The sequence below is a fragment of the Borostomias antarcticus genome (assembly GCF_949987555.1).
Source record: "Borostomias antarcticus genome assembly, chromosome: 5".
NCBI classification, from domain to species: domain Eukaryota; kingdom Metazoa; phylum Chordata; class Actinopteri; order Stomiiformes; family Stomiidae; genus Borostomias; species Borostomias antarcticus.
In genome coordinates, this window is record NC_140238.1 from 2,393,905 (window position 1) to 2,414,692 (window position 20,788).

The window sequence follows — 20,788 nt, forward strand, 5'->3', positions numbered from 1 at the left end:
GAACGCTGGAAAACCCAGGTCTAAAACATCAGAAACTAGCAAATACGATCAGCACAAGAACAATGAACACCATTGGCTCGGTGTCCTGCTGAGGAGCACACCGCTTGGCTATTGGCCGAGAGAACGACATGAAACACCACCCGCTCGGAGACGAGACCAATGAGAGGAGAGTTTACAGGTAGGAGTAATGAGCCGCGGGTCCGAGCGTCCGTCCCCTGGTTTCCTGCTCGTTAATCGCAGTCCATGCAGCATTTTTAAGGCCATGCTGGATTGTCAGACCGGAGGGGGGTTTCTCGTCAAGGCACAGCGAGAGAGTGCGCGATAACAAACCGCGATGATTTTACATTCCGTTCGGCTAGGAAACCTCCCCGTCCCCTGGGCAGAAAAAACACTGCGAAATACAAAACTAGCAAAGAGGACCGAGTAGATGTACCAGTAAGATCGGCCTGAACAGGATAGAGGGAACCGTTTAGCTGGATCAGTGGACCTACAGTAGGATGAGTAGACGAGCGTATAGGGAGATGAATGAGACACATCCTTTCTCTTACTGTGCACAGCAAAGCACTGTCAACATGCGCTGGAGTTGTGGAAAGATCTGAGCTACTGGAGCAGTGATGCAGCATGGTAGCATTGGAATTTATATTTTTGCCGATATTAATGTCAAATATTTCCAGTTAATGTAACCAGTGAGTGTTATCATTGACAGGATTCACTTAAATCACATGAAAAATGCAAATAAACGATGCCTTATGCACTATATACCTATTATAAAATCATTAAACAAACATCCCCACCCCAAAGCACAATATACTAACACATACAGCCAGCAAATATAGAATAACGGAAATAAGTACCCTTTCCTTTAATGGCTGCAATGATTACAATGAGCTCCAGGTACAGTTGGGCTCCTTGTGCCTCCTCCCCTGTAGGGGGCGTGTCTCAGCTCTGAGCGCCTCTCTGCCCTCCCCCGCCTGTCCTGTTCTCTCACTGCAGATGGCTTCACAACCCGGTCCTCACCCTCTGCCTCCTAGCGCTCTGTCACTAGAGACCCCCTCCCTCCCTCCCCCTCCATACCAACACCACTGCCTGTCTGTCTGTCTGTCTGTCTGTCTGTCTGTCCGTCCGTCCGTCCGTCCGTCCGTCCGTCCGTCCGTCCGTCCGTCCGTCCGTCCGTCCGTCCGTCCGTCCGTCCGTCCGTCCGCCCGCCCGCCCGCCCGTCTGTCTGCCTGTCTGTCTGTCTGTCTGTCTGTCTGTCTGTCTGTCTGTCTGTCCGTCTCCTCAGGACCACCTCAACACTCAAAGTCGCCCCACTCAACGTCCCTGTGTGACGCGAAGATACAGAGACGTGGAAATAAAAAGTACAGGTAACGGATGAGAAACAGAGATGTATTTTGGTTTGAAGAATCCTCTGTTGAGACTGGTGTATGGTTCATTGCGAGACATCTTAAGGAGATGTTTTGTGTATGGGTGGGGGAGGGGGGGTCATTGCGAGGCAGCTTAACGAGATGTTTTGTGTATGCGGGGGTTGGGGGTCATTGTGAGGCAGCTTAAGGAGATGTTTTGTGTATGGGGGGGTTGGGGGTCATTGCGAGGCAGCTTAAGGAGATGTTTTGGGTACTTGGAGCAAAGGCCAGTCAGGTCCAGACCCGCACCCCTACACCCGCCACTGGGCTGGGGTAGAGTTTCTGAGGCCTTGGCGCCCCACATAAGTCCGAACGGTCTCTCACTCTCCACCACGGGCCGGTCAGAGGGTCTGAGGTGGTCAGGTAGGCTTCCGAGGTTGGAGGGGGGGGTGGGGGGGTCAAAAAAACACAGCATTGTGGCAGCTTGTTCTCTATATGGCTATCCCAGGCGTAGGCATGGATGTTTGGGGCGGCTGGCGTAGCTGTCAGTGGTACCCCACGGGGCTGTCCATGAGGGGGCTGGGGTAGCACGGATCCGGGGGGTCCGGAGGGTCCCGGAGCTCCGTCTCGTGGGTCTCCGGCCGGTCCTCTCCTTCCTCCGGGTCCCCGGCCTGACTGTGGGCGGAGCTCCGGGAGCTGGCCATGGCGCCGTAGCTCTGGTGGGCGGGGGACGGCATCGGGGTCAGACCGAGCTCTGGGTCCAGCAGCACCGACGCCACAAACAGCTGAGAGAAAAGGGGCGGGACACAGTCATCACGGGGAAATCACGCGACCATACGCTTTTGATCACAAGAGAGTCGCGTGGCTCTCTTGGCGTAATGACGGCGGGCGGATACTTTACATTGGAGGCGGTAGCGGAGGACCCAGTGCTCCTCTCGGCGTCGCCGAAGGCCCCCTCTGCAGGCTGGTCAGACATCTGTAAACACATAAGCGCAGATGGGAATTACATGGGAATTACAGGTGCTCTGCAGACTCCGCCGGCCTGTCGTTAAAAGTGGCCGCGCGTCGCGCCGTCTGACCTGGTAGCTGGTTGACCTGTCCGGCTGCTTCCTCAGACACAGGCCGAAGAGCGAGAAGGCGAGGCAGGCGAGCAGGCACGCCAGGGTGAACAGGGTGATGGGTCGCGTCGGACCTGCAGAACGGGGAGCGCCGACACGTCAAATCCGCCGTTACGGGTGAGTGCCTGAGTGTAATGTTGTTGTTTTTGTTGTCGTTGTTGTTTTGTGTGTATATGTGTAGATGTTTTGTGTGTTTATGTTTTTATTTGTCTATGAAATTCCTTAAAAAATGTATCACCCCCCCCAAAAAATCCACCATTACGATCTAATCGAGAGCGCCGACTGCGAACCGATCGGCCGCGCGACCGAGCCGGTAAACAGGAAGTACCTAGTCTGAGGACGGAGAAGAAGAGGAGCCAGAACAAGCAGAGGATGGGCGCCGTGACGACCTGGCTGATGGCGGCGCGGTGGATGCGCTGGTTCAGCTTGGTGGGGATGTAGGCGTAGTAGATGTTGTAGCGGTCAACCATGTGCTTCAGGATCAGGTACAGCAGCCCTGAGAGAGAGGGAGGGAGAGAGAGAGAGAGAGAGAGAGAGAGAGAGAGAAAGAGTGAGAGAGTGAGAAAGAGAGAGAGAATGTGAGAGTGAGAGAGACAGTGAGAAAGAGAGAGAATGTGAGAAAGAGTGAGAGAGAGTGAGAAAGAGAGAGAGAATGTGAGAGTGAGAGAGAGAGTGAAAGAGAGAGAATGTGAGAAAGAGAGAGAGAATGTAAGAAAGAGAGAGAGAGAAAGAAAAAGAATGATTAGGATATGTCCAGTGATGATGGGTAGCCTGGAAGCCAGACTTCCTCGCAAAAAAAATGTATGTTTTTGTGTCAGTCTGGACCTCCAGCCACCCAGAAGGACCTCAGTGGGCGTGAGTACTTCTCTTCAGCTGCTCCTTCGGCCAGCGCAACAAACCCAGTCAGAAGAACGGCGAAAGGTCGTTTCCTCCGGTGGTGCATGCTCTTGTTCTTGTTTAATTGTTGTTATTGAGTCTATTTCTGCAATAACTGCACTTATGGCTGTGTTTGTTCTACTTACGTTAACGTTCCCGCTCGTGGCTTTCGGGAGACCGTTTTCCCAGCAGCCTGGATTTAATTTTCACACAACTACGGGAACCAATCACGGGCGGGGCCCCCACTGGAGGGCGGGACAGCAGTTAAAACGCAGTCCCTGATTGGCACACTATCTTGTAATTTCGGGGAAGCGTTCTGGCTGGCTACAAGTCCAGACTGTATCGCAAAAAACGTTTTTTTCCCTTCTTTGCGAGGGAAGTGTGACCTCCAGACGAGATGATGAGAACTAAGATAACTCATCCCTCATTGTTGTCCGTTGACATTTCTGTCTTCAGAAAGAGCAGGCAGGTGAAAGCCAGCGAGCAGCCAGGCCAGGTGCATCCTGGGTAATGTGGGGATCTGAGTCTAGTAGTAAATAAAGGGTTGTTGCGGCTCTGGGCCGCGACAGGAGCGGAGTGGGCGTCTGGCTCGCGGCTCGCTATGTCTGCGCACGCACAGTCTGCACACACACACACACACACACACACACACACACACAGTCTGCACACACACACACACACACACACATACACAGTCTGCACACACACACGCACGCACACACACACACACACACACACACACACACAGTCTGCACACACACACACACACACACACACACAGTCTGCACACACACACACACACAGTCTGCACACACACACACACACACACACACACACAGTCTGCACACACATACACACACAGTCTGCACACACACACACACACACACACAGTCTGCACACACACACACACACACACACACACACACAGTCTGCACACACACACACACACACAGTCTGCACACACACACACACACACACACAGTCTGCACACACACACGCACACACACACACACACACACACAGTCTGCACACACACACACACACACACACACACACACACAGTCTGCACACACACACGCACACACACACACAGTCTGCACACATACACAGTCTGCACACACACACAAACACAAAGTCTGCACACGCACACACACACAGTCTGCACACACACGCACAGTCTGCACACACACATGCACACACGCACAGTCTGCACACACACACAGTCTGCACACACACACAGTCTGCACACACACAAGCACACACACACAGTCTGCACACACACACACACACACACACACACACACACACAGTCTGCACACACACAAGCACACACACACAGTCTGCACACACACAGTCTGCACACACACATGCACACACACATGCACACACACACAGTCTGAACACACACACACACGCACAGTCTGCACACACACATGCACACACACACGCACACACACACACAGTCTGCACACACACACACACGCACAGTCTTCACACACACACAGTCTGCACACACACACACATGCACACAGTCTGCACACACACATGCACACACACACGCACACACACAGTCTGCACACACACACACACACAGTCTGCACACACACACACGCACAGTCTGCACACACACACACGCACAGTCTGCACACACACACAGTCTGCACACACACACACATGCACACACACACAGTCTGCACACACACATGCGCACACACAGACTTACGCGCACATACACATACATACACAAACACGCACACACACACACATACACACAGCGAGCACATGCGCACACACACACACACACAAACACACACACTTGCACACAGCGAGGGCATGCACACACACACTTGCACACAGCGAGTGCATGCGCACACACACATGCACACAGCGAGCCCATGCACACACACACACACACACACACACACACACACACACTTACACACAGCGAGTGCATGCACACACACACACACACACACACACACACACACAGATATGCTTACCGAAGGGCACGATGATGGGGCAGGTGATGCTGTAGGTCATACTGACTGAGAAGATGCACATGGTCCAGGCGTACTCCAGACCAAACTGGAACTCATAGGCCTGACTCTGGAGAGAGACACACAGAGAGAGACCAAACTGGAACTCATAGGCCTGACTCTGGAGAGAGACACAAAGAGAGAGACCAAACTGGAACTCATAGGCCTGACGCTACAGAGAGACACACAGAGAGAGACCAAACTGGAACTCATAGGCCTGACTCTGGAGAGAGACACACAGAGAGAGACCAAACTGGAACTCATAGGCCTGACTCTGGAGAGAGACACACAGAGAGAGACCAAACTGGAACTCATAGGCCTGACTCTGGAGAGAGACACACAGAGAGAGACCAAACTGGAACTCATAGGCCTGACTCTACAGAGAGACACAAAGAGAGAGACCAAACTGGAACTCATAGGCCTGACTCTGGAGAGAGACACACAGAGAGAGACCAAACTGGATCTCAAAGGCCTGACTCTACAGACAGAGAGACACAAAGAGAGAGACCAAACTGGAACTCATAGGCCTGACTCTGGAGAGAGACACACAGAGAGAGACCAAACTGGAACTCATAGGCCTGACTCTGGAGAGAGACACACAGAGAGAGACCAAACTAGAACTCATAGGCCTGACTCTACAGAGAGACACAGAGAGAGAGACCAAACTGGAACTCATAGGCCTGACTCTACAGACAGAGAGACACACAGAGAGAGACCAAACTGGAACTCATAGGCCTGACTCTGGAGAGAGACACACAGAGAGAGACCAAACTGGAACTCATAGGCCTGACTCTGGAGAGAGACACACAGAGAGAGACCAAACTGGAACTCATAGGCCTGACTCTGGAGAGAGACACACAGAGAGAGACCAAACTGGAACTCATAGGCCTGTCTCTACAGAGAGACACACAGAGAGAGACCAAACTTGAACTCATAGGCCTGACTCTACAGAGAGACACACAGAGAGAGACCAAACTGTAACTCAAAGGCCTGACTCTGGAGAGAGACACACAGAGAGAGACCAAACTGGAACTCATAGGCCTGACTCTGGAGAGAGACACACAGAGAGAGACCAAACTGGAACTCATAGGCCTGACTCTGGAGAGAGACACACAGAGAGAGACCAAACTGGAACTCATAGGCCTGACTCTGGAGAGAGACACACAGAGAAAGACCAAACTGGAACTCATAGGCCTGACTCTACAGAGAGACACAAAGAGAGAGACCAAACTGGAACTCATAGGCCTGACTCTGGAGAGAGACACACAGAGAGAGACCAAACTGGAACTCAAAGGCCTGACTCTACAGAGAGACACACAGAGAGAGACCAAACTGGAACTCATAGGCCTGACTGGAGAGAGACACACAGAGAGAGTTCCAGAGACGCTTCAAGGTCCTCAATTATCCTGGAAAGATAGATGGCCATGCCAGGACACAGACTCAGATGTGGTCTCACTAAATTGTCTATTGCCTGCTTCCAGTCTTGGTTTAGAATAAACATATACCACAACATGCTATCCTGCTGCACGAGACAAGCTGAGAGATTCACAACGTCTTTACAGGCAGAGAGTAGTTCAGTTTAATCAACCGAGACAGCGATTGAACTCAATCAACCGCTGCTATCCGTGTTCAGAGCAACGCGTGAAAACCTCGGGAGACCTTTGCTATTATGTGTATTCATCTCCTTCATTTGTATTTCTTTATAACCGTGTCTCTCATATGCTCTGTACGATGCTGTGTTATTGTTTATCTTTTATCTTGTTCATTTTAGGATGCATATTTATAACATCTTGGCCAGGGACCACAGATGAAAATTAGCCTCCTGGCTAAATCTGGTGTATTCACATGTGTTGTTGATTGATATGCACTGTCCCTTCTCAAATAAACCCAAATGAAAAAATGAGAGAGGGCAAAGAGTAGTTCAGTTCAATCAACCGAGAGAGCGATTGAATCAATCAACCGCTGCTGTCCGTGTTCGGAGCAAGGCGTGAAAACCTGGTGGATGGGGCGGGAGGGAGGGAGAGGGTGGTCTGACCCGTTTGACGTGGATGCGCTCGGCCTCGGACTTGGCGACGCAGAGACGCAGGGCGTAGACCGCCAGCGCCGGGACGCGCAGCAGCTCCATGGCCGTCCCCAACAGGCCCGCCGTGATCACGTAGTTGACGAAGAACGCGCCGTTGTCCGGGAGGAACACGCACCTGTAGGGGGCGGGGAGGGGGGGGACAACGGCGTTTAAGGACCTGCTCGCTCGCACTCGTTACGGATTTAACGGAGCCTTTTTTGGACATTTGACGTTTTATGAAAACTCACTGGAATTTGATGTCCTTGTCATCCAGGAAATGAACATCAAAGAGCCATCTGAAGAACAGATCCAGGCTGAAAAACAACGAGACGAGAAGCAAATAAAGCACTGGAACATTAGCGTCAGATCTGATGATGGCTCTCTTATGCGCGATATGATCTCAAATGCAAGGACATTGTGATTGACATCCAATGAAGCAGCTGTTGATGAAAACAACGTCAACATATTCGGCGTGCTGCGGAGTTGTACTGTACCTGGATAGACCTAGCGAAGGCAGGATGATCACCATGAACACCAGCAGTAAGAAGCACTTGTGCATCGTGATCTGGTTCTCGCCGGATCTGAGAAAAAACGCGATAAAACATCCCGCTAAACATACAAATAGTAAAACGCACAAAAAACATTACACTGTACACGCAGCTTTCGAGTAAAAATTATTCATGATACTCTGTAAAAAATGGAAAGCTTGCTTGTGGGTTCGTTACCACAAACGAAAGCTTTTCACACCCAATAACTGTAAGCGGATGATTTGCATTTGGTGCTTCACACATCACGCCCTCAAAGCGCGTTGGTGGGGGTGGTTATGTAACGAGACGGTTCTCTAGGTGTCGGAGCGAGGTCGTCTCCTGGCGCAGACCTGCTGCTCTCCGCTGGGCTCGCTGACCACTGCTCATGTCATTATCACTACATAGAGATCTCTATGACAACCGGACCGGAGGCAGAGCGCACGGGGAGACTGACGGCAAGAGAGAGGGAGAGAGAGAGAGAGAGAGAGAGAGAGGGAGAGAGAGAGGGGGAGAGAGAGGGAGAGAGAGGGAGAGAGAGAGAGGGGGAGAGAGAGAGGGAGGGAGAGAGAGGGAGGGAGAGAGAGGGAGAGAGAGAGATGGAGAGAGAGGGAGGGAGAGAGAGGGAGAGAGAGATGGAGAGAGAGGGAGAGAGAGATGGAGGGAGAGAGAGAGAGAGGGAGAGAGAGAGATGGAGAGAGAGGGAGGGAGAGAGAGGGAGAGAGAGATGGAGAGAGAGGGGGAGAGAGAGAGGGAGAGATCGATAGAGAGGGAGAGATGGAGATAGAGAGAGAGAGGGGGAGAGAGAGAGATGGAGAGAGACAGGGAGAGAGAGGGAGAGAGAGAGATGGAGAGAGAGGGAGAGAGAGAGAGAGGGAGAGAGAGAGAGACGGGGAGAAAGAGGGAGAGATCGATGGAGAGAGAGAGAGGGAGAGAGAGAGATGGAGAGAGAGGGGGAGAGAGAGAGATGGAGAGAGACAGGGAGCAAGAGAGAGAGGGAGAGAGAAAGGGAGAGAGTATGAGATGAAGGGTGTGTGTGTGTGTGAGAGAGAGAGAGAGAGAGAGAGAGAGAGAAAGATCAGAATGTCCAGGAGAGACAGAGACACAACAGCAGGCCACAGACAGAAAAACCCTCGGGGGGGGGAGAGTGCGAGCGAGACGGATGTCTTTGACAGAGGGGTGTCAGACGGCGGTCGCCGTGCGCGGTCTGCGGCGGTACTGCCCTCTACCTGGTCCAGTGGGACTCGAAGAAGGCCGAGTAGTAAACGATGAAGGGGAGGAGCACGGAGAACGCCCACAGCAGCAGCGTGGGAAAGAACTGGGTGACGACGGGGTTCTGCGGAGAAAAGGAGTCCATGTTCATATGAATGAGTGAATAACATCCTCCATGATATATCATTCTACAATGGAAAGTTTGGATACTTGATTCTGATTGGACCGCATAACAATTAGTATTAATGCGCCGTCAATCTCATTGACGAGGCCATTGATAAAATCAAGCGGTAGGCTATGCTTTGCGTAGCAACCACTCGCAGCAACCTCGCCTTTTTCGTATCCTATTACAAAAACGCACTCATCAGTCCGACTCCAACACTTCCACACCCCTACCAGCAAAAACAAGTGCTCTGGAGAACTGTTTTAATAACTGCACCATGGCTGGAAGTATTCAAATAAATGTGAACCAGCCGAATTATGCCTTATGGGTTACAGGGGATTTGACCACAGCTACGGGGGGCCTAACAACGCCCCGTAGCTGTGGTAAAATCCCCTGTAACCCACTGCCTCTCGTGGTCAATTGCTTAAATAGCATTGCCAAGCCGCAAGCGGAGGTGGATAATCTGATTACATGAGGGCCGTACCTGTAACGGCACCACACTACAGTACAGGGCGGCTGTAGCTCAGTTGGTAGAGCGGGTCGTTCAATGATCGAAGGGTCAGCGGTTCGAATCCCATCTCCGACTGTCCACATGTCGAAGTGTCCTTGAGCAAGGCACCTAACCCCAAATTGCTCCCAATGAGCAGGTTAGCACCTTGCATGGCAGCTACCGCCATTGGTGTGTGAATGGGTGAATGAGAGGCCATTGTAAAGCGTTTTGAGTGGAAAAGCGCTATATCAGTGCAGTCCATTTACCATTTACAGCCCCGCCCACCTCACATATCTCCGCCCACACACGCCGCGGTCCGAGGACCGTCTCTGACCTCAAGACTGTCCACCGGCCTGGTGACGTTGAACTTGTCCATGGTGTTGACGATGATGGCCGGGGTGGTGAGGAAGAAGAGCAGGAGGAAGAGGAGGATGTTGAGCAGGACGCAGCGGAGCCACCAGCGGGAGCCGCACACGGACAGGTTCTCCCTGGGGACGAGACGCGCAGAGGACGCTCGGTCAGGCCAAACGTCCACTAGGGACACGGAGGCGTGGCGTGACAGACTGACCGTTTGGAAGAGTAACCCTAACTTTAACCCTAACCCTAACCCTAACCCTAACCCTAACCCTAACCCTAACCATCCCCATCTGGCATTCCTCGTCATCCTGAATGACTGTTATAGATGCCCACTAGGTCTCCAGACAGCAGCCATCTCTAGTGTGGGAGAGTAGTGCATTGGGGGTAATCCCTGGACTGGAGGGCAGGCCCCTCACACTTGAGTGCTCCTGGTTAATGAATGAACAACAGTCTCCTGGTTGACCCCAGCACCTGTGACTACCCCTGGCTGCTCTGTTCACCCCGCACACACACACACACACACACACACGCACACCACACACGCACACGCACCACACACCACACACACACACACAAACACACACACACACGCACACCACACACGCACACGCACCACACACCACACACACACACACAAACACACACGCAAACACACACACACACGCACACGCACCACACACACACACGCACGCACAAACACACACACGCACACACGCACACACGCACACACACGCACCACACACACGCACCACAAACACACACGCAAACACGCACCACACACACACACGCGCACAAACACACACGCACGCACACACACACACACACACACACACACACACACACATACACACACACGCACGCACGCACACACACACACACCGCACACAAACACACACACATACGCACCACACACACACACGCACATACACACCACACACACACAACATGCACACGCGCACACATACACACACGCACGCACGCACACACACGTACCACACACACACACACACACACACATACGCACCACACACACACACACACACACACACACACATACGCACCACACACACACACACACACACACATACGCACCACACACACACACACACACACACACTCGGCCAGCCAGGCATGAAGCACCCACGGTGAGTGAAGCCTTCTCGTTCGGTTAATCTCCCCCCCCCCCCCTACATATGCAAAGTTACGTAATCACAGGGGGAAGGCTCGTCCCCACTGGCTTCCCCAGATAATGACCAAACGCACGCATCATGGCTAATCCTCTGATCTCAGCCCTCATTGGTCAGTAGGTACTGGACTGGAAAAGAACCATCTGAACTACCAAGGCTATTTGCCATGTCTCTCCTATGATGCTTTTTTAGCCTCTCTTACTCTGAAAATGTAATTTAATGTAATTTATTGCTTTATAAATGTTCTTAGCCGGTAGACAAACATACTCCCACCTTGTTGAGAGGGGTCAGGGAAGAATTTTTACAGCTCACTTATCTGGCCCCCGGGTGATTACTGTTTTTTTGCTCCCCTCTGGAATATGTAGAGAGTGGGTCGTATGCCCACCTCCCTTGTTCTCTGTGAAGCGCATTGTGTTGCCTCTGGGTATGAAATGCGCTATACAAATAAAGCTTTGATTGATTGAAATTGAAAAATGATTGGCGAAAAGGCATGATTCTACGGCCTCAGGGGAGTTTGACGCTGCTATGGTGTAACGATGGCATGCTTTTGTCAAACGCTCACCAGATGATGTCGTTGGGGGCGGGGGCGTAGCCCACCCCCCAGCCTTGAGACTGAACTACCGTGGTGATGCTGGACTGCTGCGGTCTCCGGCGGCAACGGACGCGGCTGTAGTCCTTGACGATCCTGGAGCGACAGACAGAAACGTTGAGACGCAAGCGCGGTGATGTCACCGAAGACGGCGGTGGGGTTAGGGGTGGGTGGGGTGGGGGTGGGAGGCGCCGACTGAGACCGCAACGCCGTATAGGTCACTCGGGGGTCATAGTTCACTCACACGGCGGTCATCCTCTCGTCGCGGAAGGTCACGAAGGCCACGCCCAGCCTCTTGAGGGAGATGCGGTGCTTCTCGGCGTTGAACTCGTCGGTCAGCTTCTCCTCCAGCTCGCCGTAGTACTGCTCTGCGTCCACCTGGCAGAGGAAGGCCGAGCGACACGTCTGTTCTGACCCCAAACCTAGCAGGTCAGTTACACCCCCACATCCCTCATGACCCCACACCTAGCAGGTCAGCTACATCCCCACATCCCTCATGACCCCACACCTAGCAGGTCAGCTACATCCCCACATCCCTCATGACCCCACACCTAGCAGGTCAGTTACATCCCCACATCCCTCATGACCCCACACCTAGCAGGTCAGTTACACCCCCACATCCCTCATGACCCCACACCTAGCAGGTCAGTTACACCCCCACATCCCTCATGACCCCACACCTAGCAGGTCAGTTACATCCCCACATCCCTCGTGACCCCACACCTAGCAGGTCAGTTACATCCCCACATCCCCACCCCACTTCGGGGGGGACATTTACATTGAAATTTTGCAAGAGTATTTTTTTGGGGGGACATCTTCCTACGCGGCTGTATGGTCATTTGAATGCCACTACCCCAATCTAAATATTGGGGAAATGGAATAGGCCCAAATAGGTCCAATTTTAATGATCTCAAATATTGGGGGGGGCAATTTTAATGATCTCAAATATTGGGGGGGACATCTCCCCCCTGACCCCCCCAGGATCCCCGCCCCTGTAGGAAAGACAAACCCAAGTCCACTGTTGCTGCTTGCGGTACACCACCTAAAGCTAATTTGGGTTTGCAGTGCCATCCAGTGGCAAATGCTAAACATGCAGCTTCTACATAGTGGATGAGATCAACAGAACGGATGAGTCCGCTACCATCATTAACGCTGATGCTGTCAGGTGCGCCTACCTGCTCGAACCCGCACAGATCGCAGCAGAGTATCTGAGCGCAGGGGTGTGTCCTGATCATGATCTTCCCCTCCTTCTGGGCCCTGGTGGCGAAATACAGCCGGCCTTTCATGGCCTTCCGTCTGCACGACACAGCGGAGAGGGTCGGTCAAACCGGGCGCCACGTCAAACAAACCACCACAGGTTGTTAAAAAAAAATCACCCAATCGTTTCTGGGCTCCGGACGGTTCGCGCCCCACCGCACCTCTCCAAGTCCAGACTCATCAGCTTGTGGACGTCGAAGCAGAAGCGGATGTCGGTGACGGTGCAGCTGGGGTAGGCCTCGCTAGAGAACGAGAGCACAGGCGAGAGTCACGCCACCGTATCCACAACTCAACAACCCCACCCGGGCACTCAGGTCTGCCTCTGCCATCGGCCTGACTGTCCCTCCAGCCTGTCTGTCCACCATGGGGGTCAGAGCCTTCAGTCTCACCCTCCCTCCAGCCTGTCTGTCCACCATGGGGGCCAGAGCCTTCAGTCTCTCTGCTCCTCCCCTCTGGAACTCCCCTCCCCCCCGACATCAGGAATACCGGCTCCATGTCCATTTTTAAAGCCCACCTGAAAACCCACCTTTTCAGACAGGTCTATTCACTCTGATTGCTGATGTTCTGCTGCAAACTTAACATTACAATTCTTAATTTTGTATCAAATGTTTTTATTTTGTAATTTTGTATGTTTTATCTATTGTATATTTTATTGTCTTCTTTATCCTATACGGTGACCTTGAGTGACCTGAAAGGCGCCTTATAAATAAAATGTATTATTATTATTATTATTATATCCACAGAGATTGCTCTCTTCTGCACACGATCACTGTAAACGAGATGGTCATCGGCGCAGACCAAACTTTCTAACGTCGCAGACGCCGTCACATTCGTCGCACAGCTGTGATTGGATAGCTGGATAGAAGGCACGTTCGTTGCCATGGATCAATCAGTCGCGCGTCTGCAAGTTACCATGGAGGTGATCGGACACTTCTGCTGAAGTATAAATGCTAAATGTTGGTCGACATTTTTTTTCTGTCGTCCGACATTTATCGTGACACGTGTCGACTGAGTATAAAAGAAGCTTACTGGAAGTGTTTGGTGATGAGTCCCGGGTCGGATATGTCCCTGGGGACGGACGTGATCATCAGTGTCCTGGCCACCTGCAGGACAAACAACACAACCGCTCTGACGATGACACGTTACACCGGACAACCGCGCGTTAATCGACATCGACATGCGTCTCTCCGCAGCGATATGCGGTTCAGACCCGAGGTCGCCGCCACAGACCTTCTCATCCTCGCGGTATTCCAGGCGTGCCGAGTGGTGGGCCATGCACAGCGCCGTGGCGATGAAGTAGAGCAGGCCGAAGATGCTGTGGAGCCACAGGAAGCTGTCTCTGTGGAGACAGGAAGGTCAGGGGCGGGGAGGGGGGGGGGGGCGTTCAGCTGGGGTCAGCGCTGATGGATACCCGCTGATGTTCGGTCAGATTTCTGTTAGACTGTTCATTCTGACAAGAACAAAAGTGGGCTTATACAACGGTTAGTTCTGGTTCTTGATTCTGATTGGCTGGAAGCCGTGTTAAAATACTTTGTAACACACACCTGGGACCGCATATCATTCCATTTTCAGTATTAACGCGCCTCCTATTTGATCCAATGCATTGTAGTTGTTGTTAGGCATTGTCAGGTGTTTGCGTGTGTGCTTGGCAACCCTTTTGTTAGGGGAACTTTTTTGCTCGGCGGAATTGGGGGAATGATGCTTCGTTTTGAATAAATGTTAATATTTTACATTGCTGTGTGTTTATTTAACACTAATACCTGTAGTAACAAGACGCTTCGCGTCATGCCTAACAACGCCCCCTAGCTGTTATAAAAGCACTATAACACACGGCCTCTCGTGGTTTATTGCTTAATTTAGACTTACTTTGCGGGAACATTGGCCACTGTGGTCCTACCGAAGTTCTCAGGGTTGTCTCCTACAAGGGAACAAACACAAGAATGACTTCACAAGCAGTAACACCCACTGTATGTATGGAAGGTGTGGGTAATACAACCAGAATGAGGCAATATGACCAAACAAGGATGACTTTTCCATCCAACTATGTTAAAATCCTATAGTGAAAAGTTTAACACAAAACATTTACAGACTACAGCAATGTCTCAGTGCTCTATTTTAGTTTGTGTGCCATGTGGGTGCCGTTGCCACGGCAGCCACTATATGGGTGTTGGTTTTTTTTTAACAAGGGAAGGGGTGACACACAGGGTCATATACATGACAGCCAACAGCAATAAACCCGTGTGTGGACGAGGACTGGTCCACAGAGACCTCGAATGGCTCACCTCCACATTCCGTTTGGGAGCTAACTCAACGTTAGGTGGAGAAAAAGCACTATACTGCCAAATGCCAACATTTTTACAAGACTTAAACATTGTGGATGTCTGGCGTCTGCGAAATCCGTCCACTAAAGATTTCACCGTCTACCCGCCTCGCCATTTTTCTTTTTCAAGAATTGATTACTTTTTTTTAAATTTCCCCAGCTTTCTTAAAAGATGTATCTTTCTCTGTATGCATATTTTCTACCAATGGTTCTGTCAGAATTCTATCTCAATCAATGAGTTCCTGACTAGAATGAACAGGGAAGGTAGATTGACCCACATATCCTCTGGGAGACAACTCATCGTTGCATAAGAGGTATTTCTCTATCCTTTTCTTCTCATTTGAATAGAATGCGTAACTCTGAATTAGAGTTAAAAAGAGAAATCTCGGGCTTGGAAACCCTTCAGAAATCGGCCTTCTCTGAAGGAAGACAAATTGGATGCTGTTAAAGCAAGATATAAAACGTTGTCCACCTCCAGAGCTGAATTTGTACGTCTCAGAACCCGACAGCATATACATGAAAATGCTGAAAAGCCTAGCAAACCTTTGGCATGGGAACTTAAGCAGTCAGAGCAACTAGCATCCATACATATAATAAAATATTCTGCTGGGGATATATGCACACTTCCTTCTGAAATTAACTCAGCATTCAACTCCTTCTACTCTAAATTATATTCTTCTGAATCCCAGAATGACAACACTAAAGTACAGGTCTTCTTAAACTCCATGAACCTCCATATGCTTTCAGTGGAACAAGCTTCATCCCTGGAAGCTTCTATCAGTTTGTTAGAACTTAAAGATGTCTTAGATTATATGTCAAAAGTCAAATCTCCAGGTTTGGGTGACATTCCTTCTGAGCTCCTAACTGTTTTATGGGAATCAGTTGGCCCAGTTACTGTATCTTAAAGTCAATAAACCATTCACTTATATCTGGCACCCTTCATCGAGACCAAAAAACGGCGCTTATCACTCTTTAATTTATTATTTTAAAGAAGGGGAAAGATCCTCTTGAATGTGCCAGCGAAAGACCTCTTTCCCTTTTAAACTGTGATCTTAAATTATATGCAAAGTTCTATCATGTCAACTGGACACGGCGATTACGTATTTAATACATCCAGACCAGGCCGGTTTCGTTAAGGGTCGTCTACCTTCTGACAACATCCGTAGACTATTACACGTTATTGAATTCTCCTCAGCTCAAAACAGGCCTTGTGCACTTCTCTCACTGGATGCAGACAAGGCTTTCGATCGTGTGGAGTGGGAATACTTATGGGCAGTCTTGGGACATTTGGGCTTTGGACCTTCTTTTATTAGAATGATACGTATTCTCTATGCTGACCCCTCAGCATGCGTCCAAACTGAACACCCTGGTGCATCAGAGTTGACGATACCTAGATCTACTAGACAAGGCCGTCCGTTATCACCTGGTTTATTTGCACTATTCTCAGAGCCTTTGGCACAGGCTGTTAGACAGCATCTAAACATATCAAGCATCTCCATAAAAGGTACCATTCACTCCATTTGTTTATATGCAGACGACATTCTGATGTATTTGTCAGATTTAACAAATTCTGTCCCACATGTTCTCAACCTCTTTGAGGATTTTTTTTTTTTTCCGGTTATAAAATCAACTGGTCAAAATCTCTTCTGATGCCTTTAAATTCTGCTGCAAAAAAGCTCACTTTTCCTTCGTTGCCAATTACTTTGGAGCACAACAGTTTTACCTATTTGGGGATACAAATTAGACCTACCCTTTCTTATGCGCTTAAAGACAATTTTAATAAATTGGAATTGATCTAACCAAATGGTCCCTTCTTCGTGTGTCTCTCCACGGACACATCTCTGTCATCAAAATGAACATATTACCTCGTCTTAATTTTCTTTTTTCAACATTACCTCTTCCACCCCCTCCTAATATGTTTAAAGAATTGGATGTAATATGTATGAATTTTCTCTGGAAAGGAAAACGATCTTCTATTAGTCTCTCTACCTTATTACGCCCTAAGAGGTTAGGTGCATTGGTTTTCCTTTCTTTAAATATTAGATAGATTAAGATATGGAGTAATGTGTTCACCTCTTCCAAAAATTGTGTTCATCAACTGATTAACTTTAAATTTACACAGAGTATATCTTACACCAATGAATCTTACTAGGAGTGATTTGTGTGACCTTTGCTCTAATTCTGAGTTGGGAATTTTTTTTACATATGTTTTGGTATTGCCCCTCTGTTATTTCTCTTTGGAAAAACATTGTAAACATACTCATCATCATTCTCAACAAACATTTGCCATATTGCCCTACTCTTTTATTTTTTGGATACAACCCACATGTTAAATTGTCATGCCTTGAGAAGATAATTATTTTTGCAGCCTCAACAGCTGCTAAAAAAAAACTATACTAAAGAGTTGGTTTGAATTTTTCTATGATCAGAATATGGTCTGTGTTGTTTTATGATATATGTATACTAGAAAAATCTGCCAAGGTCAATGGAGCGAAAATTGAAACCTTGGATGTATGGACTAAAGCAATATGGAATACTCATGGATTGCTGTGAACATTGCTGACAATGCTGACCTTTTTCTGTGTCACCAACAAACTCATTTTTAAAGTATTTTTCATAGGTAATTTTCAGTTTTTGTATTTGTAAGCCGATTGTATGTTGTTTTTATTTTATTTTATTTTGTTGTTTCCCCCCTTGTGTTTGTATGTGTGCTTTGTGTGTGTGTGTATGTGTCTGTGTGTGTGTGTCTGTGTGTATGTGTGTGTGTTCTTCTTATCTGTTTCTATGTGTACATAAGCCCCACTTTGCTTGCATTTTGCATACCTAGTAAGTAACCTCAGACGCCGAGTGTAAGTAAGAAGGAAATTAAAGCTCTATTTTATATTCGTAGAATACTATTTCTACTGCTTGAGGCCTATAGTAAAGCCTGACCACTAATTCTATCCAACTGAAGAGCGATATGTGCCAGAGTGTAGACTTCTGTGTTTCCAGCTGCGGTATGTGTGGACTGTGTGTGTGTGTGTGTGTGTGTGTGTGTGTGTGTGTGTGGCCTCCACGCCTGGCCCAGCGCGGTGCCCCTCCAGCTTTCCCTGAGGTCTAGGATATCCCGGGGCCTCCCAGAGTCAGCGGGCCCCGGCGTGAGCAGTAAATTACCCAGGAGGTTTCCTGAGAGGTTGACGGGCAGGACGACGGCCAAGGACAGCAGGCACACCGCGGTCACCAGCAGGATGATGTGGCGCTGGAACGATAGGTAGGTGACGGCGTCCACGCCACACTTGCTGCGGATCTCCTCGTCCCTGCGGAGACACGACGGAGGGTTCTAGAACACTTGGAAGGGAGGGATGGGGGGGGGGGATTTTCCCCGGGGGGGCATATGAGCTCCCTGAGGACAAGTCGCAGAGAGAGAGAGAGAGAGAGAGAGAGAGAGAGAGAGAGGGAGAGCGACAGACAATGTTGTAGTATCCAAGTTGGAGCACATGGTGACAAAATCACTCTGCATGCTGAACTTCTACTGTACCAGATCCAGAAGAGAGAGAATAAAAGAAGAAGGGAATGGAAACAGAGAGAGAGAGAGAGAGAGAGAGAGAGAGAGAGACAGAGAAAGAGTGAGAGAGAGACAGAGACAGAGAGAGAGAGAGAGAGAGAGGCAATGGGGTATTTCTGAGGCTGGGAAAACTGTTTGTTTTTTTATTCCAACACACACACACACACGCACACACATGCACGCGCACGGCGTGACGGCTCAAAGTACGGGACCATCTTTAGTAGTACGGGACGCCCGGCGTAGCGAGAACTACGGAGACACCACGGCCCTGCTCCTCCCCGTACCCCCCCAGAGGTGAGAGGCCACTCACCTCGCCGCTGCCAGCCCCTACGACCGGCCAGGGGGCCCAGGGGAGGCCAGCGAGGCCAGGGGGGCCCAGGGGAGGCCCAGGGGAGGCCAGGGGAGGCCAGGGGGAGGCCAAGGGAGGCCAGGGGAGGCCCAGGGGAGGGAAACCCAGTCGCCTCAGAACAGAAAACAGAAACAAACCGGCGCCGGCCCCCACATCCAGGCCACACATGGGGAACTCTCAGGGTGGGTTCGCTCTTTTCCCAGGGAGCAGTGGGTGAGGTACACGGCCCCGCCCCTAACACAGCAGCTAAAAACAGCAGCACCCAAACCCCACCATAACACTCGAAACCATGGACACCGAGGAAGTCCTTTTTTTTTTTTTTACGGTTCTAATTCTGTTGAGTGCAGTCGGGCTCGAAGGAGCGCAAATATTTGCTGGTGAACCGCGCCTCGAGCGCTCGCACGAGCCCGCGGACGTTTGTTTTTTCGCCGCTTAACGAGGCACGGCGAGAGAGTTTGCGTTCGATGATGGTACCAGGGGGGTCAAAGGGACAAGCGTTGCGCACTTACTTCATATGGTAGAGGGATGTGAGCCAAGTACAGAAGCCCTGCGGAGGGGAGGGAAGACATAAAACAGTCAGCACGTCGTTTATTAAAGGCAAACAGATGACATGTGTGGACGGCGACCGCGCCGCAAGTCTGGACAGAGGCCGGCACGCATCTGTCGCTTGCGTAACGCTAGCGGACGGTCAGCCTACACGGCGACTGGAGGAGATAGAGAGAGAGAGAGAGAGAGAGAGAGAGAGAGAGAGAGAGAGAGAGAGAGAGAGAGAGAGAAGGTTGCTTTAATAGGTCTAGCCAGAGGCGTTCCCCGTTTAACTGGGGGCCAGCTCGGTGAGGAGGCATCATGGGACGACTGCCGTCTGTCTCTCTCTGTCCCCCGCGTCCCCCCTCTCTCTGTCCCCCCGTGTCACGCCCGAGGCGATGACCTCACACTGTCACGTGGGCGTCCGTGACGTCATTGACAGGGCTGCTTATTCCTTTTTATCTTTCCTCACTCTTTCTGTCAGCTGGATATTATTACAGTTTATTATACATTATCGTAGATATTGTACATTATATTATACAGTTAAGGTTGAAATGCCTGATACACTAAAGTGCTACAGTATTATCACCGTCATTGGCCGGGTTTCCTGATAAAGATCCTTCTTAAGGAACCCTTCTTAAGCAACCCTTTGCATGGGAGTTAAGACATACTTTGGAGTTAAGTGCTTCTTAACGCGTTCAGGAAACCCGGCCATTGTCATGGAAAGAACTTCGAGCAGTAGAGTAGGCCTAGTAGTGCGAAATAATGCTCCCAAAACTTTATTAACTAAAAATGCTATGTTTCAACCTACTGGTCTTCCTCAGGCAAATCGATTT

General features: G+C 50.2%; 1 protein-coding gene across 1 annotated transcript in view; it reads right to left on the reverse strand.

Moving 5' to 3' along the window:
- Positions 1-1,888: 1,888 nt before the first annotated feature.
- tmem63c (transmembrane protein 63C) overlaps positions 1,889-20,788 on the reverse strand; it is a gene marked incomplete at both ends in the record, with an annotated part of 25,556 nt that continues 6,656 nt past the window's right edge. Inside the window, 19 exons of the mRNA XM_084438354.1 lie at positions 1,889-2,128; positions 2,245-2,319; positions 2,423-2,535; positions 2,790-2,957; positions 5,338-5,443; positions 7,409-7,571; positions 7,684-7,749; positions 7,930-8,016; positions 9,189-9,295; positions 10,159-10,312; positions 11,931-12,053; positions 12,202-12,335; positions 13,133-13,253; positions 13,376-13,456; positions 14,244-14,317; positions 14,445-14,553; positions 15,081-15,132; positions 18,688-18,830; positions 19,937-19,974. Coding sequence (XP_084294480.1) covers positions 1,889-2,128; positions 2,245-2,319; positions 2,423-2,535; positions 2,790-2,957; positions 5,338-5,443; positions 7,409-7,571; positions 7,684-7,749; positions 7,930-8,016; positions 9,189-9,295; positions 10,159-10,312; positions 11,931-12,053; positions 12,202-12,335; positions 13,133-13,253; positions 13,376-13,456; positions 14,244-14,317; positions 14,445-14,553; positions 15,081-15,132; positions 18,688-18,830; positions 19,937-19,974 — 2,154 coding nt within the window. The remainder of the gene's footprint in view (positions 2,129-2,244; positions 2,320-2,422; positions 2,536-2,789; positions 2,958-5,337; positions 5,444-7,408; positions 7,572-7,683; positions 7,750-7,929; positions 8,017-9,188; positions 9,296-10,158; positions 10,313-11,930; positions 12,054-12,201; positions 12,336-13,132; positions 13,254-13,375; positions 13,457-14,243; positions 14,318-14,444; positions 14,554-15,080; positions 15,133-18,687; positions 18,831-19,936; positions 19,975-20,788) is intronic.